Source organism: Lissotriton vulgaris, chromosome 10 (genome assembly GCF_964263255.1).
Source record: "Lissotriton vulgaris chromosome 10, aLisVul1.2, whole genome shotgun sequence".
NCBI lineage: Eukaryota > Metazoa > Chordata > Amphibia > Caudata > Salamandridae > Lissotriton > Lissotriton vulgaris.
Window position 1 is genome coordinate 414,807,859 of NC_141698.1, and position 16,233 is coordinate 414,824,091.

General features: G+C 41.8%; 1 protein-coding gene across 2 annotated transcripts in view; it reads left to right on the top strand.

Annotated features, from left to right (window-relative positions):
- Positions 1 to 16,233, top strand: part of NUBP2 (NUBP iron-sulfur cluster assembly factor 2, cytosolic) — a 190,236-nt gene that overhangs the window by 86,621 nt on the left and 87,382 nt on the right. The window contains exon 2 of one of the 2 annotated variants that reach the window (XM_086941247.1): positions 6,931 to 7,049. In XM_086941247.1, coding sequence (XP_086797373.1) covers positions 6,931 to 7,049 — 119 coding nt within the window. Of the gene's footprint in view, positions 1 to 6,914; positions 7,050 to 16,233 lie in introns of those variants that run through there. The other variant, XM_086941246.1, reaches the window with a different exon arrangement.

The window sequence follows — 16,233 nt, forward strand, 5'->3', positions numbered from 1 at the left end:
GGCCCTGCTGAGCATGTCCGGCAGAGTGCGATCTCCCCGTGCTGCGCCTCGCCTCCCAGCCATCCTGGCGTCCGCGGCGGGTGAAGCTTAGTGCTGGCCGCTGCAAATGCACCCAGCCTCTTGTGGGCACCAGATGTGAAGACCTCGCCGAGGACAAGGGTGGTGCGTCACAGGCGACAAAATGGCGGCACGGGCCAGGGCGAGATGACCATCGAGCCAGTCAGGGCGATAATCAAGGTTCAGGTCGGAGGCTTTCAGCCGCGTGCTTCCAGGGAGGACGGCAGATGCATAGGCACCAAGACGAACCGAGGCGCCCGTATGACAAGGGCGCGGGCGAGGGTCACCAGTACCAGCTCCTCAACGACAAGATGGCGGGAGGGCGGAACCCAGGAGGGCAGCCCAGGCCAGCAAGTCCATGGGCGACCCTCAAACAGCAATGGGTCGGGAAAGTGCGAAACCAGTGTCCCCCAGTTTCACCGGCTAGTACGCCCGGCTCGGTCACCGCACAAACTCCAACGTCCCTCGCTTCCAGGCTCGGGGTCCGCAAGGCGTCACAGACCGACACCCATGGCAGGGGGGTAGATCGCCGACGCAGGTCCGGGGTCTGTCGTCCAGCGATGACTCTGGCCCCCAGGGCGCCGACCAGGAAGCCTCCGCACTCCACGGAGTCCGTCGAGTCCGTTCCCTCGGGATCCCCAGCTTTCAGCACTCGGCCCAGCAGAGGCGCGCGGACAGCGCCGCAATACGCTCCGCCTCCAGGCCCTTCTCCTCGGGGCGATCCAGGCTCCACTCCTCGAATCGATCGTTGAACAAACTTTTCGGGGACTTCCCCCGGGGCAACAGAAGTCAAAGTGGTATCAAAATGTGCCCCAAGAACTCCGGCACAGTTCTCTCGCCCGCAGTGCAGCCGCGGGGGGAGAGAAGCGCAGGAATCGGGGCTCGAGCTGAGCTGGGCCGGAGGAGCTACGGGAGGAAGCGTCCGCTCACCCCGCCATCTTGGCCACGCCCCCAAAAATGGATTTTGGTCTCAAAAAGCACACACTGCCACAGTAGTTTAAAAAAAATATATATTTTATTTCTCATTGAGACGAAAACATACAAACCAATACAAATTACATACAATGAAAATTATACATCACAAAGAGTAATCCCTTGAGGAAAATTGTACATTTACAATAAAGCAAAAGCAAACACAAAATGTAATTTCAAACTAAACTCAACTAAAAGCACATAAGGATTATGCACGATCACAGTGAGTGTGAGACACCATTACACAATAGCACGGAGATGGGGTCACAGTAAGCATTCCGATCAGGGACTGGTGAGAACTAACATTTCTACTTCGTCCTGTGGATGTAATTAGCTAGTGCAATAGGCCTCCAAGCCTGGGCTTCAACGTAGTTATTATACAGACTCCAAAAGTTTTTCGGGTGGCTTCTAGGGGGAAGCAGCTCGCTATACGCTTCTGTTTGTGTATTACAAAATATCATATCTCTAGACAAATGTGAAAGACAGGGTGGAGAATCATCTGCCCAATGCATAGCTACTACTCTCTTCAGGACCAGAAATCCCATGTCAACCAAGCGTCTGAGGTTTTTCCTCAATTTTTTTAGAGTAACCCAATATGGTTAATAGCTGGTTGGGGCTTATCGTTTCTTTAGTGATATCACTTAACTTGGCAAACACTTGTGACCAGAAGCTAGCAATAGGGGGACAAAGCCATGCTAAGTGTAGGAAATCTGCTTCTCTCATTCTGCATCTGTCCACACTGCCACAGTAGTTAGCGGCACCGAACAAAACTACTTTGTGTGCCAATATGCTCCCTGTGAAAGAGCAGAATGCTGTCGCTCACAGAGAAGCCAGACGATTAAGAGAGAGAATGAGACAGAATCTTAATAAACTCAAAAGGTCACGGTCAACGCCAGACCAAAACAGGGGTCAAAAATTATTAAAGAAAGTCTCAAAAGTGCACACTTGGTATATGTCCTTGTATTACTTGCAGCTACATGGTTTTAGTGAATTTCCAAGAATTTCCAGACTAGGACAAGAAATAGTACTCCTAGAAAATATATGTGAACTTCATTTTAGCATGTGAGGATTTGCTCATGCGAAAATCTGAGTGTATGCAAGTTCACTTTACCTCTAACCACTTTTTTCCCAACTCTAGAAGAAGGTTATGGTCTGCCATTATCAGGAGTAAATAGCCAACATTTCTCAGTATAGGAACAGATTATAAAAGAGTTGTTGAAAACCCCTAAAACATGCACGTTAGTAGGTTTACACAGACTCAAAAGGGCATTCTAACCCTGGAACTATTGCTTACCACTACCTTTAGCCCCAGTATGTAGATCTGCGGAAACGTGGCAACATAAGGGGATTGCAAGTGTTCAAACACTACTATGGCATGATCCCTGGCATAATCATAGAAGCTATATCAGAGTTCTTATATAATGAGATTGCTGTCATAATTTGTTGCCGCATTACATGGCACCAAAGAGACAAGTGGATTTTGTTACAGGACACGTAGATTTATGAAGCAACCTGCCCCATAGACAAGTAGATATTTTTTTTAATTCTACACCCCTGCATGACAACTGACTTGCATCTTAGTTCACTAAGGGCATTCACTTTTAATAACAACAGCTCAGTGCAGAGATATGTGGTGAACTTATGCAAAACGCTTTTCCTGGGTAAATACTCTTTTTTGAACATCAAAGGCACTTTATTATATTCTCACACAATGTTTTTTCTAATTCACATGCCAAATGATTTCCAGTCTCAGTATGTGCACCTGCTCTTATGGCTACATCAGATGCTTAGCTGAACTTTCCCTGTTAATTTGTTAGTTCGCCAACTGCTAGTCATGACTGGCATAACAAATTTGTTATGTTCATGGATTCTGTTTGAAGTAAAGTTTGGTGAAACTGAGATATTTGCATTGCTTTAATGTATTTTCCCTTTTCATAAAATCATTGAAAAATTTGAACAGATTGGAGTAAAATAAATTGCAAAATCAAATTAAATAGGTCATAAAAAAAAGAATGATTCTGAAAAGGTTAGAGAAGATTAGTATCATAAACTTAACAGAAGGGAATTCTCTGACTCTATAGACTAAGAACTTGTCACAAATAGAGAAGTATGCAAGAAATTGGCCATGGACCTGTACACTAAATACACCAAATCCCATATAAAAAAATTAAATAAAAAAAGAATCTACAGAATCCACCAAATGCATTTCGTTCAAACAAGCATTTGAAAATCGCCAGGGCTCTTAACAGTATACAAAAAAATGAAAATAGGAAACCACACACCAACCTAACAATACAGCAATACTTGAAAAGACAGACAAGTCACACAATAAAAGACCATAACAGAATATAGTATATCACAAGACAACAATCACAAAACATATCTGGCCAGATGTACAACCGTTTTTTGCAGTCGCAAGAGGGTATTCAACCCTTTTGCAACGGCAAAAAACGGTGGTGATATGTACCAATACTATGTTGAGAGTCACAGACTCGCAAAATAGCATTTGCGGCTCACTATTAGGAAGGGGCGTGCCAAGGGCGTCCCTTCTTAATAGCGAGTCTAAATGGTTAGTACCATTATTTTACAACCGCATTTTCGGTCGCAAATCATTTGCAGTTTACCACCTACTTTGGAATTTTTATGAATATAAAATAAAAGAAGAATAACAAATATTATGTAAATCATCCTTAAGGGGTGCAAATGTTTTCTTACAGCATCTGCTACACTTTACTCTATTAGACGTTTTTCACATGGATGGACCAATCCTAACCGTCTGCTGCATCAATACGGCTGTTCATGGCCTCACCATACACTGATTTGTTTATGGAAACAGTGGAAAATTATTATATTCACAACAACTTGCAGTGGCAGACACACTTATGAGTCTGCATGAGATTTATCAATAATATATCTCTGGTGAGGCTACAACCATGGAGAATGTAAGAGAAAGCATCAATAAACTCGGTGCTCAAGTGATTATATCAAATTCCTGTACACTACTATTGTAAAAACCATTGCTTATTTGGTTTGTCAGGATGACTAACCGTAATATTAGCTGGTTGACTAACCTTTCTACTAAATTGGCAGAAGGAAATGGCATTCTTCACTCTAAGAGTTTCCATAATGCATCTTTGAATGATAGCTTACCAATATTTCAACTCAGAGTGAAGAGAATGCGTTCCGATATTGAGAATTACAAAGATGCAGAGGATAGTATTTGCAGTAAATGTAAACAATTGTTTCACATAGTTTTGGTGATAAAGCCTGCTGGAAGGTTTCAGTACTTCATAGAGAAGTTCATTTGGCAACAAAAACAAACACAAGCAGATCAACTGTTTTCTACTAAATTTCTGACCAAGAGTTTTCTAAAAGGAAAACTGTTCTTAAGTTAATCGGACGTTATCTAAAATTAATTTGACTTTGGAAGTAGTTTTACCAAAGAGCCACTCTTTGCATTTCCAAATGGCAGGAACATTAGGATATAATTTATGGCTCAACAAATACATGTAACTTTTCATACCATGGTAAGTGGTACAGTAAAGGCCAACTTTTCATTTTTAGAATGCCTTCCCTGTAACAGTGTAATCCAGAGCCAGGCCTCGAAAAGTCATACAAATGTTACTAGACCTGTAGGTTTAGTAACTTGAATAGTTACTCGACCTACCTGTAATGTACCAGACCCTTAATCTGGTCTTAAATTGTGCGATACTAGTAAATATTTTCTTTTACATAGTCACCTTTTTCTACATCGTCAAATATGAGAGCATCTTCAAATATGTTCAGTATTTCCGCTGCACAAAAAGCTATTTTGTTTGATTTAATGGACTAAACATTTGTTCCAATTATAATAAACATCTACCCACATACAGGGTACTCATAACCCTTGACCTGACTCGTATTTCACAAACAGCATAGTTATGAGGGCCTGGGTCAAGAATGTTTCTCAGTTCATGTATAAAAACGCACTTTTTATAAATGTATAACTAAAGCATGATTTGGTAGTGCACTGGTATCACAAACAGCCTATTTACAAACATTCCCACTAAAATGCAGTTTACTGATAAAACTAGATAGCGTATAAACAATAATCTGCGGAAAGTGGGTTTCAGCCAAAATGTTTATCAGTTGCACATCACCAAGTAATGTATTCTGATTGGTTTTCATCCTATTTAACACTTTTTTCATCAGACAAAATTACAAAAGGGCTTTCATAACTACTAAAATATATTTTGATGTAGTTGTACAGTTCATTTACAAGCTATTTGAATGTGTTAGGAAAAAAACTGACACCCTACAGCCTTTCATTTGACACTGTACAGCATGATTGTCAGACAGTTAACTTTAAAAAATCATCTAACTTTATTGCTTATTTTATCCTGGAGGTGGTGTTTACTTTTCTTTCTCTGACTATAAATTGTAAGACATAAACTGACATTTGATCTCTGTCTCTCAACAGAGCAAATTTGACAAGATAAAAATAGGATTAAAAGGCATCTTTGTAGCTCATTCCTTTCTAAGATAACAGAGCATCTGTTATTTATCAGTTTGCCAAAAGGTGCCAGTAGGCCCTAAAAAATAGCTCGCCCTGATAAAATCTGACTTGCCAGAACAAGTGGATGAGTGGAATTCTCGAGGCCTAGGAGCCAAAATGTAACACGCTAATGCAAGTAAAAAAAACCCTCAGTTAAATTATGAGGCTGAGGTATATTAGTAAAACAAAATAATTACTCGGAAACAGTGTGTCTTGGCATTGACTCCTTCCATATCTGAGGATAATTAGTGATGAGTGACTGGACGGTGTACGATGATGTGTGTTTTGTGTGTGTTTTTTAAAGTGTAAATGAACAATAAACTGCATATTTAAGGCCAAATTTCTAATTAAAAGAAATCTAAGCATACTACCAATGCATTGCTTTTTCATGTTCTTAAAGTAATAAAGTTCAATGAATATGATAGAAACGTGAAATAAATTGAACTTCAGAGAGAAGTATCAAATGTATTATTCACTGTTTGGACAGGAATGACCACTACATTGTATGGCGAGCGTGCACCCCTCCCCTGAGATACACGACTTCAAGTACTCAAAGTATTTTAGATTTTTATCTGGCGGCACGTGACAATCGTGCGAGTGCCCCCAAGCCTTGAATGCAATGGTTCATGTGTGCTGATTGACCCACACTGATGCTGATTAAAGGGACTAGGACTCCTCAAGTCCCTCCCACAGATGGCTGTCTGTAAAAACAATTTCCTGACTGTCACCGCCTTTGTGCCCCGCCCAAGTACTGGGATACATGGCCCATGCTTTGCACTGTAATTTTGTTGACGATGATACTATATCCAAGTAGCTAATCTATACCAAGTCAGCACTTGTGTTGCACACTTTTATCTTAAAATGATGTTCTTGTTACAAACTGACCTGCACACGCGGAGACTGTGTCCACTTTCACATTCTTACATAACCCTGGCATTGCTGTATCACTCCTGATAATGTCTCTGAATATCTAGAGCAATATCTCAATTCAGAAATTGATTAGTGCCCCAAACGAGTACAAGGTGTAGAGTGAACTAAGTGGGGTCTGGAGTATATTTGGTCTAGCATGTGTGTGTGTGGGGTGGATTATTTGTTTTTATGAGGCTGTTTTTAAAAAAAATACAGGCAGAGCTATCTATAAGAGTCGGGACTTCCTTGGCTTTATTACGTAAGTAGTGATTGAAGGGCATCTTGCAGATGAAAACACAATCTCCACATATTGCTGTTTAATCACTGATATGTTGTGCTCTTGTTAGGGCATCTTGAAGTTGGATTTCTCAGCATTGTTTCACTTTCCAGATAAGCTAAACTAAAGCGGACAGTGCCATCTTCACTAAAACTCATAGATTGTATGTTTTTGCTTTCAGATCAGGGGAATCTGTCTGGTGTCCGCCACATCATTTTGGTACTTTCAGGCAAAGGGGGCGTGGGCAAGAGCACCATTTCAACTGAACTGGCCCTTGCTCTGCGGCAGTCTGGTAAAAGGGTAAGTACTCCTGATGGCCCAAGACATTACTTGACAAAAGACAACCAATGAGAGGCTGTCTCTTTGCCTGTTTTTCCTTTTTTGCCTGCACTATGTAAAGTGTGCCTTTTGGGTTGGTATCAGAAAACCTAATATAGGTGAGGTATCATTTTACTCGCGAGACTGAGGGGAATGCTGTGTGGTAGGACATTTGTACCGGCAAGTCATCCCTCACAAAAATTGTTGGAAAATGTGTTTTTTTCAGCTAAATGTGAGGTTTGCAGGGGATTCTGGGTAGGAAAACGTTGAGGGATCCTCGCAAGCCATACCTCGCGGGACTTCCCTGGGTATCTTGTTTTAAGAAATGTGTGGGTTTGGCAGGCTTCCTGTTATACTTAGCTTTGTGTTTTCCCTGCTACTCAGCTGGTGTGGCTCTTGGAATGTCTGATGTCATTGTAGAATCCTGTGTGCCTGGCTTAGGTGGGGTGGCAGTTGATGGCAGGCAGGCTGAGTGGCAGGGAGGCCACTCCTGGTGGGGTTATATTTATATTCTTCTTAATTTAACAACTTAATCTGAACTTGTAACGAAACCTAATTAAACCTACATGATAATTATACTTGACCCAAGGTCTTCTTTCAAGTACAACATTTCCCTAGATGGCCACCGAGCATGGGCCAAAAACCCAATGCCCCCCTTGCAAGCCAGGTTATTTTGTGATAGGTCATTTTGAAGTCTCCTCTATACGTTTTGGGCCCTTGCCTGGCGCAGATACTTTGGTCACCCACACGAGTGAGGTACCTTTTTCCCCCCCTTATAAAACCAGGTAATTTAGTGATAGGTCATTTTGATGACTCCTCAATACGTTTTGGGCCCTTGCCTGTCGCAGGTACTTGGCCCACCCACTCAAGTGAGGTACCATCTTTATTGGGAGCCTTGGGGGAACGTTGGGGGGGGGGATGTGTGTCAGCCTAGTGATCCCACAACTTTCCCACACACAAATTTGGGAAAATCAGATTTTTTCAGCTACATTTGACCCCTAAATTCAATTTTTAAAAAATCCCTGGCGTCTAGTGGGCTTTCTTGTCCCCAGAAAGACTGGCATTTTGTGGGGCGGTGGATGGGGTCTGGCGTCTAGTGGGCTTTGTGCCCCACCTCCCCCGGGGAAAAGCTTTAAAAGGCATGTGAATATAGATTGTTTATAAAGGATTATGTTTTGGTATATGTTTGGGGTTTAGTTAAAAAATATGGATTATTATACCTGCTAAATGAAGTATACAGCATAGTAATGGTGACTTTTTGATACTTGCAGTTACCCCTGAAGAAGAGCTTGTATAGCTTGAAATACATTGGGTATAAATAAAGAATGCTGCCATGGATGAAATCATGCGTTTCTATCTGGTTTTTGACCCAGGTCCGAATGGGTACATTTTGAAAATGTGAAGCTTTGAAATAGCATGACACCTGACATGTGGATTAAATTAAATATAAGCATACCTAACTGGAGCAAAACACAGAGAAAAGGGAGTAAAATTAGTAAAGCATTTGGAACATTCTTGTAATTCTACAATTCACATGTGCGACTGGGTTTGGGGTGAAATGTCGCCCCACACAGCAAGGTTTTATCAGTGTGCCACCGGGGCAAGGCACTGGCCTAGTAAGCACACACTATTTGTTGATTTCGGATAAAGACATATTAATTGCGTTAAGATTGGTGTGCATCCCATTACCCTCCGTTGAACAATGTTTTTTTCTAACACATATGTAAATAGCTAAAAAGTGAACTGTACAAACATTTCAAAACAAATTTCAGTAGTTATGAAAGCCATTGTTTTGTAATTCTGTATGATGGAAAATAATATTTTTATAGGATGAAAACAAATCAGAATACTCTGCATAGTGATGTGCAAATGATAAATATGTTAGCGTGAAACCCAATGTTTACAGATTATTGTTTATACAATATATAGTTTTATAAGCAAAACTGCATGTTAGTGGGAACGTTTTTGGCTATTTCAATGGAAAATGTGCTTTCTGTAAATGACAGTGCACTACCAACTCATGCTTTAGTAATATTTTTATTAAAAGTGAGTAACATTTTTTAAAATTTATTTTATACACAACAAATCAACTATACAGTAACTTTACGTTGATTCTCACCCCAATAGCCCCAATCCCTCCCACGACCACACACGTCTCTCGTCCAGTAAACCTATATTATAAAAACATAACCATACGTACATTTGAGCAGTGTTCCTTACATACAAGCCACAGCATTCCCCCCCATCTAATTGAGTAACATCCAGTGATGCCATCTGTGCCATTCACGTTGGTCCCAGGTCCCAATTGTCCCAGATTTTTTCTAACTTCTGTTGGTATCCTCGCCCCTTATATACCTTTCTTTCCACAATCTTGCAGTAGCCCATGCCTTCCCCTCAGGGGGGCTATCCCACTTCCTCATTTCTAAAAAATGTCCTTCTTTGCGACAATACAGCCTAGACATTTCTGGTATCGTGACATATCTGACTACCTCCATATGCTCAGTCTCGCCAGTTTGGGTTGTAGATCCAAGGGCAACCCAGTAGCCTCCTACAGCGAGCACCGTACCCCCTCTCAAAAGGCCTGCAGGCGTGGGCAGTCCCACAGTGTGTGCAACAGTGTTTCTTCCATCCCGCATCTTCTAAGACCAAGTGCCCTTTCCGCCCTGCCAATTTTGTATAGTAAGGGCCTCACATATGTATGATGTAAAATTTTGAGTTGAATTAGGAAGAAACAAGTCTTTGTTGCCCCATCTGTGGGTAAGCCCAATGCTTGTGTTCTCCGCATTATGGAGCCGTATGTCAATGAAACCTGTTTGCTATTCACTTTCCCATGTAGCAGTCTACCCTCCTATCGGGAGTCTTCCTTGATCTCCTCCTCTGGTGAAATGCATTCCCTAAGGGTATAGTGCAATTGGCAATAACATAGCCATTATGCCTCTGGCATCTGATATTCCGTTCTCAAATAGTCTAAAGGCACCATCCAATTAGCATCCCAGATGACACCCATATCTGGAAAATCCAGTGGTATTCCATCACATGGAATCCCGTCAATGTTGCTGCCACCCACAGTCTAATCCCTTTACACAGTGGCGTTCTCGGGGTTAGTCAAGTGCCCCAGCCCATATCCCTAGTCAACCTCTTCCAAATGTTTGCTACTATCTTAGTGGGAGGGCCTGCCTCGATGGCCAGTGCACCCCAGGACAGCGCTTGCAGGTATCTCCATCTACCCATTACTATTCTGTCCTGACGAAACGCGGGACCTTCCAGATCCGCATAGGCCCAAGGTTTGACCACCTGTACCTGTGCAGTCTTATAATATTTCAGGATACATGATACAGCAATGCCTCCTTCATATTTGGACCTTTGGAAAACCTTACGAGAATTCAGAGTTATCCCTCACCCAAAGGAGTGTGCAAATTAGGGCATTTTTGTTTGCAAACAGCTTGCCTGGGATCCTATATAGGCTATTCTGTAGGATGTACAGCATTCTGGGATGAGCTGCCATCTTCAACAGTGCAGCCCTTCCCATCAATGATAGGAGCAACCTATGCCATTGTTTGGCATCCCGTTCTAGGCCCTGGAGCATGGACATTGAATTTGCTTCACAGTGCGCCTTAGGATCATGTGTTCTCCAAAACTCTAGGTATTTAAACCTCTGCATTTCTGTTCTGAGTGATATGGGTAATTCCCTATCCTGGGTCCAGGAGTCCGGGGGGGGGGGGGGGGGGGGGGGGGAACCAGCAGGGACTTCTCTCAATTAATGGCAAAACCAGTATGTCTACCAAAGATTTTTTTTTAAATGGTCCCATAGTCTGGCCGTAGTCTGTTCCGATCTCGTTAAATACAGCAGAATATAACCTGCGTATAGGGATAGGACAGTTGTGGGGTCTGCTGCTGCCATCCTACTCTTTTTAACCAGGGTCTGTTTGTTTTTTAACATGTTACGGTACTTGGAGGCCAATCTCCAAGTCCAAATGCCAGAACCTTTCTTTTAATAATTTTGACTAACAGTTCTTCTTAAGGTAAATACATTTGTACACTCATGCTGTCTTTGCTGCCTGAGTGCCCCGTTCCACGGCGGCTGTATTGCCGTGGGCAGATTCTCGGCTTTGGCTGCACTTCTGTCTGTTTTCCGATTTCCGGGCATGGTACGCAGGCTAGTTGTTCGATGACAGAGTGGACGTGCATCGGATACAGGCGTGCAAAGAATGGAAATGAAGGAGATCTGATCCCACTGCATAAGTACAAGCAAGCCTCTGATGAGATGCTTCATGGTCATGCATGATAACAAACTGCGGGCCAATGAGGAGAGATGAACGTGCAGACCGGATGGTCGACTTCGAAGAGTGTGCCCTCCCGAAAAGCTCAAGGGCAAATTGGTGATATATATATATATATATCTCCTACTGGCGGTCGCCAGTAGGTAGTTATAGTTAGGATTTTTTTCAAAGTTAAATCTCAAAATTCTATTTGGAATAACTTTGGCGCCGGTTGACGAATCCGCCTGAAAATTTCCTCAAAATGGCCTCGTCGAGCTCCGGTCCTTCCCTGAAAGTTTGGGGGGGATGCATCAAGCGGGGGCCGAGATAAAAGGGGGGTCCCAAAACGCGTTTTCCCCATGTTAATTTCCATAGGGCGGTCGACCTCACTTTAAGCCCGAACGGCTGAATGGATTTACACCAAATTTGGCAAAATTGTAGGGACTGGTAGCCCGATGTGCCTTTGCTATGTCTCAAGATATGTGCTCCAGAGGATTTTGAGTAATTTAGGTTCAAAAAAATATATATATCTATGGCAGCGCCCCGGTACGCGCTCCGGGGAGCGCTTCGGGCGCGCCACGCGACTTGCGCACAGAAAGCTGATTGGCTCTCGGGTGTCTGTAAACATTCCAAACAGTTCGGAGCGGCCGCCATCTTGTGTCTCGGTAGGATCGAGACACAAGAGGTGGCAAAAACAAAGGGGGAAATGACCATAAGGGGGCAGGGGTAGAGCCCCCCTGACCCCTTAGGTTTGATGTGGGGGTCATAAAAAGGCCCCGCGGGGCATAACATTTTTTTTTTTTTTCGATTTTCGCGGGGGGAGCGCCCGGTACGCGCACCGGGGAGCGGACCTGGGAGCGTACCATGGGGGGGAAAAAGGAAGACAGTTTTTAAAAAATGTAGCATTTTCATATAAATTGGAGGTAGTTCTGAAAAGAACTGTTTTTTTTTTCTTTTTGTTGTTTTATATTTTTTTATTGTTTTTTGGAACATTTATTCTTTTTTTTTGGATTTTCAGAACAATTTTATATTTTTTTTGTAGTTTTTCTGGGGTGAAACAAAAGACAGGGAATTGCAAACAGCTCACCTGGAGCAAAAAAAAAGAAAACAAAATTAAGGTTGCTTGCTGCAGTGATGGTTGTCTGCAGCTCGATTAAGTAAAGTGATGCTCTGCTCACCATATGATATTGTTTTGTTGCAATATATGCAAACAAATTTAAATTTTGAAAACCTGGTTTGGACATTAGGGACCATCTCCCTAGCCTCTGCACCCGATGGAGTGGGTTGGTTGGAGGTGCTTGAAGTTGAAGGATGGGGAGGGTTCTTGGTCAGTTGCCTGACTTCTGCTCTTGAATAATTGTTTGGGTGCTTCCTCTGCATATGCCTTATCATCGTGTGGTTCCCAAACGAATATTTCTTGTTTGGGTTCCCTCTTGACAGTTCTTGGTCACAGATGAGGCAAGTCACCTTTGCTGCATTTACTTTTTTGGCACCCCTTGGCATTTTGAAAAACTCCCAAATAAAATGTTCTTTGGGTTTGTATGGGGGATTGTCCTCAGGCAGAAATTGCCTCTCCTCCTGCTCCTCTTCGTCCTCCTCTTCTTCATGACCACCAATGTGGTCTTGTGGTGGTCTTTGTGGTGGTGGTGGTGCAGATGCACCTGCAGCTGCTACCAGTGAAGCCATTTCTCACAGAATGCAGGTCTTCTTCACTCAAACAACAATGTGAAAATGAGGAAAAAAGGTGGGGTCTTTCATCATTTGGAAAACAAAACTGTTGTGAGCCAATCAAAAGTGTTATTTTCAGGTCACATGACCCGACGCGCTTACGATACGCGCACCGGGGCGCGTTGCGTAAGCGCGTCAAATTTTTCCGGGTGCGTTTACGCCGTGCGTATCACGCAGACGCGGCTACGCGATACGTCACAATCATATTTTCGTTCGTGACATTGGCGCTAACGGGACCCTTCCCGGTTCGCGCACCGGGGTGCTTCAAACGAGTACGCTCTCCGGGGCGCTCACCGGGGCGCGCACCGGGAGCGCTCCAAGGCAAAATAAATAAATAAATACATTTTTTTCAAAATGGGAAAAATTGTAGGGACTGGTAGCCCGATGTGCCTTTGCTATACTCAAGTGGTTTTTACGAAAATTAACTTTGAAAAAAATATATATTGTGCTACATTGGGCTATATATATGTTAGAGCCCAAATGTAGCCCAATGTAGCCCAAAGATGGCCACCAGAGACAAAAAAAACAAATGTAGCCCAAATATCAGCCATATGTAGCCCAACTATAGCCCAATGATAGAATGTACCAGAGTGTTCTAAAGAACAACTAGAGCGTTAACAGTCTTACTTATAAAGTGAGACTTATAGTTAGGAATTAGCATTTTAAAAACCTATGAAATTCACTGAAAAAACCATAGGTTTCACACCAGTTATAGTTAGGAATTAGCATTTAAAAAACCTATTAAATTCACTGAAAAAACCATAGGTTTCACACCAGTTATAGTTAGCTGGAAATTTTACTGACATAAAACCAATGAAATTCCCACGTTATAGTTAGTTGGACTCACTATAACTTGCGCGTGTAATGCACTGCTGATGACATCACATATTACATCACTCATGACATGGTCAGTGACATCACTCATGACATCACTCATGACACCATCCTTGTGACATAGTGACAGACCTCCTTTCACTGTAAAAAAAAACCCTTGAAACACATATTCAAAAATAGAAACTAACATTTACAAAAAAGTGGAGATACCTATACCAGTTACAACTACCAATTCAGTAATTCCACCATCTCTATACACATCCACTCATTCACCAACAGTTCTATATAGTCATTCATACATATACTCACTCATCATATGTAGTGAGACACCTTTACATCCGTTAACACACAGACAGTCTTCCAAAACTTGCTCACACACATACTCACACATGCAAATAAACTATTGAAAATCCATTTTTTTGCATATACAGCTATACACACAGTAGCACCTTACTTCTAAGGAAACTTACACATACTTACTCTCTTAAACAATCACTTATAGAAACACATACTTATTAAAACAAGAACTCTTTCAATCTCTCACTCTCACATATACTCACTTATATACACCAATACTCACATATACTAGATTAAAACATATGTAGTTACTGATAAAGACACTAGTGAGACAGTCATTCACTTACTAACACATACATATACACACTCATTTATCCATATAGTCCGGCACATATGCTGTCTTCAAAACACATACAAACAGTGAGCCAGTCATTGATGCATCTGTGTGTTAAGTAACACCCCCACCAAATCATACAGACATTTATACTGATACTAAAAAAAATCTAATAACCCATATAAACACACATGTAAATACTCACCAACCCATGCATCCACTTATACACAAAGTGAAACACTGATACAAACATTTAAATATTTAAACAATACTCGCTAATATATGTATTCACTATGATACACTTAATAAACCAGTTAACCAATCAATTTAAAAAAAAAAAAAATCCATTAAGACACTTATTTAAACATTTATTCTTCCATCGACCTTTACATATACATATATAAAACATATTTATTTTTCAGAAAGACACACATTCACTGGATGGTGTCATCAGTGATGTCATGAGTGATGTCACTGACCATGTCATGAGTGATGTAATATGTGATGTCATCAGCAGTGCATTACACGCGCAAGTTATAGTGAGTCCAACTAACTATAACGTGGGAATTTCATTGGTTTTATGTCAGTAACATTTCCAGCTAACTATAACTGGTGTGAAACCTATGGTTTTTTCAGTGAATATATATATATATATATATATATATATATATATATATATATATATATATATATATATATATATATATATATATATATATATATATATATATATATATATATATATATATCCACCTTCCTTTGGCGAAGGAGCTATGATGGCCACTAGCAGCGGCGGGACGGGACGGGATCGCCACTCTCCCGTATTCAACAAACAGTCGTTCTCCTTGCTCTCCAACAGAACGATATCCAGGCCACAGCTCAATTCAAAAGTGTTTTATTCACAAACGCACTCGACGCGTTTCGGGAAACGAGTTCCCTTGTTCGTGAATCCTTAGACCTAGGCCTAGAGCTCACATGACTTCCAACCTTAAATCTCTGCACTGGGTCCAAATGAAAGAAAGAATTAAGTTCAAGGCCATGGTGATATTTTTTTACTCTGATTGGTTCCTGTTTTGGCATAATTTGCATGCTAAAAATGTTTCTTCCTCTGTTGCCAGTGGACACGGGGAAGACCGTGATCCAGGCTTTAATGACTTATAGACTGGACTACACCAATAGTCTTTACCTCGGCCTACCAAACTATCTCATTCAGCATCTACAAATGGTGCTGAACGCAGCTGCTAGAGCAATCCTTAGACCTAGGCCTAGAGCTCACATGACTTCCAACCTTAAATCTCTGTACTGGGTCCAAATGAAAGAAAGAATTAAGTTCAAGGCCATGGTGATATTTTTTAAAGGATTCCATGGTCTTGGCGATTTTGTTAAAGCACTCCATGGTCTTAGCGATGAACACCTAAAGAAGTGCGCTATTTGTTATATTCCAACGAGGTCCATAAGATCATCTACCGCAGACCTTGCACACATCCCTAAAATATGCTTAGCACGCACAGGGGGAGATCCTTTGGGTATCTGAGCACAAAAACATGGAACAGCCTCCCTGCCATTTTGAGAGCCTCAGATGACCTAGCAACGTTCAGAAAACATCTAAAAACCTGGCTTTTCACTAATTAGTCCCAGCTCTGCACCCTGCCACCATGTCCACACTAACAAGGTTTTTCCATCTTAGCATCCGGACACTCTAGATGGAGTAGCT